The sequence below is a fragment of the Cariama cristata genome, unplaced genomic scaffold (assembly GCF_000690535.1).
Source record: "Cariama cristata isolate BGI_N322 unplaced genomic scaffold, ASM69053v1 scaffold13418, whole genome shotgun sequence".
Lineage (NCBI taxonomy): Eukaryota > Metazoa > Chordata > Aves > Cariamiformes > Cariamidae > Cariama > Cariama cristata.
Window position 1 is genome coordinate 35,686 of NW_009630736.1, and position 2,359 is coordinate 38,044.

The window sequence follows — 2,359 nt, forward strand, 5'->3', positions numbered from 1 at the left end:
GTCCCGCTGTTACTGTACTAATCTGCTGTATGCGCTTAAGCTCGTAGAGCAAGCATCAGTGGGGGAGTTGCTGCTTCCAAGGGCTTCCCACCGCTGCAGAGGAACACATCAGGTCTGCTGCGGCTGGAGGTCCTCTCTGTCAGTGCTCTGCACGCCTCCTAGTCAGTGTTGTTCCTGTGAGATTTAGTTTGAGTGTAAGTTGTAGCGTAGCCCGTGCTGCTGTGCATCCCTGCATCCCCCTGTAGTTAACCGTGACCCGGGAGAGACTGAGCAGCCCTGGCCAGGACCGAGATGGAGCCTGTGGGAACATGAGGGCAGAGCCAGAGTGTTTGTGGAGCACGCTCCTCCCTACCCCAGCAGCATTTGCACTACTGCAGCCTTGCTGCCTCATCAGTCTCCCTCCTGCTTGAAAGCTGGCTGAGCTCTGTCTGCCCCTGAAGACCCACGACTTGGAGTTTACTGTTGCAACCATGCAAGAGTCAGGGCTCCTTTTGGCTCGGTGGATGGTGCTGAACCCCTGTACCACCCCAGGGCAGACATCCAGGCTGGCACAGCCCCCTCCCCTGCGCAGGGGGTCTGGGCTGACACTGCTGTGGAGCCATACGGGCACGGCTGGCCCTTGGGCAGAGCAGCCCTTGGGTCTGGCTCCACTTGGGCACCCTGATGAGTGTGGAGGGCAGTTGTTGGCAGAGGTGGCCCAGGCCCTGCCCATCTGCGGTTAGCCCTGGGTGTGGCGTGGCAGCCCTGCGCCTGCCTGCTCCATGTCCCACTTGTGCTCGAGGTTTGGGAAATGCCCTGTGGCAGCAGAGAAGCTGCTGCTGGGAGGGATCGATGGGGAGCGGCTCTGTCCCAGCCTGTGCTGTGGTCACCTCTGCAGTGTTTGTTATCCCGTGATCCCTTCCTCTCTACACCAATAAATATCTGCCTACTGCACTGTGCTCTTCCTGCGTACTTGGGCAACTGCTCCCGTGTCCCCATGCGGAGCCTCCATCAGCCATGGGACCTCTCAGCCCTGGTATTTGTGGTAGTGGAGCCTGGTGTGACTCCTGCATGACTTGAAACACTTGTTTCTACCGCAGGAAGGGCGGTCGTACAACCCCTTGGGGCCCTGGGCACTCACTGCAGCCTAAGCCACAGGTGCTGCCTGGTCTGTGGGTGCTGATGGGTGCCCAGGAGGTCATGCAGATTTAGGGGAGTGAGCTGTCCGCTTTGGGAGCTGCATGGCTTGTCCTCCTGTACGGGGCTCTCTAGGTGTGGCAGTGTCACCCTTTCCATCCTCACCTCAGCAGGGCCATGGAGTCGGAACAAAGCAAAAGGAAGCCTTTGGGGTAGGGGTGGGTGGTAGCGGGGAGCGGGTCGCAAGCTCTTCCTGGCAGGCTGATCCCTTTTCTGCCCCATGCAAGGCTCCTGCCACGGTGCTCGGTGCGGTGCCAGCTGTGACCCAGCTTGGCTCTGCCCGCAGGCAGGGCATCCCTGACCAAGCATCGCAGAAGGAGACTGCCAGAGCCTTGTGGCATATCAAGAACAGATTTATTTAAAAAGTGACAATCACATAGTTCATCTCCTGAAGAGCTCTGTGGCACTGGCAGCCTGGCCTTGGCTCCTGCGCTCGCCGGGAGCACGTGGGGGGGGGAATGAATGGCCGGGAGGGAGGTGAAGGGCAGGAAGTCAGGGGTCTGGCATGGCGGCGGCCACAGGATCCCAGGCCTGACCCAGCCAAGAGGTGATGGAGACAAGTGCAGTGAGGAAGATGTCAGGTAGCTGAGAAATGCCCGAAGTACATCCCAGCCCGTGGTGCAGAGCCACTGAGTCAGGCAGGGGTGGCCCCCTTGGAGGATACACGGTTAGAAAAAATACAAAAACAACGTCTCTAGAAAATGTTGATTCTCGCATAATAGAAAATAGATCTGCCTGATTTTGGAAAGCAATTTGGTTTTTAAGGTCTAGTGCTGATTGTTTCCCCATGGTGCAGGAGGGCGATGCCGGTGGCTGTGCACATACTCGGGAGCTGGTGTGCCTGGAAATCCCAGGAGAAGGCTCGCTCCTGCCCCGTGACCACATGCAGGCTGAGGTCAGGCCTTCTTCGTCTTGTGGTCCTCTCGCCGCAGCGCTCGGGGCAGCTTGGGGTTGATGAAGAATCCTTTCAAGAACAAGTCTCGAACAAAATAGGGCAGGTAGCGGTGTATGAAATACATGAGCCCAAGGCCCTGCCCTGGGTAGTAGCGCACGGCTGGGTTGGCAGCCAGGAGCCCGTCCGTGATGCTGTTCACCACCGCGCTCAGGTCCTCCACCGCCACCTTCATGAACTGGATGAACTGGCGGTTGATCTCCTCCACGTAGTCCTCGCCGTAGGCCTGTA

The 2,359-nt window shown here is 58.6% G+C and overlaps 1 protein-coding gene across 1 annotated transcript in view; it reads right to left on the reverse strand.

Moving 5' to 3' along the window:
- Nucleotides 1–2,072: 2,072 nt before the first annotated feature.
- HSD11B2 (hydroxysteroid (11-beta) dehydrogenase 2) overlaps nucleotides 2,073–2,359 on the reverse strand; it is a gene marked incomplete at its 5' end in the record, with an annotated part of 2,154 nt that continues 1,867 nt past the window's right edge. Inside the window, one exon of the mRNA XM_009705680.1 lies at nucleotides 2,073–2,354. Coding sequence (XP_009703982.1) covers nucleotides 2,073–2,354 — 282 coding nt within the window. The remainder of the gene's footprint in view (nucleotides 2,355–2,359) is intronic.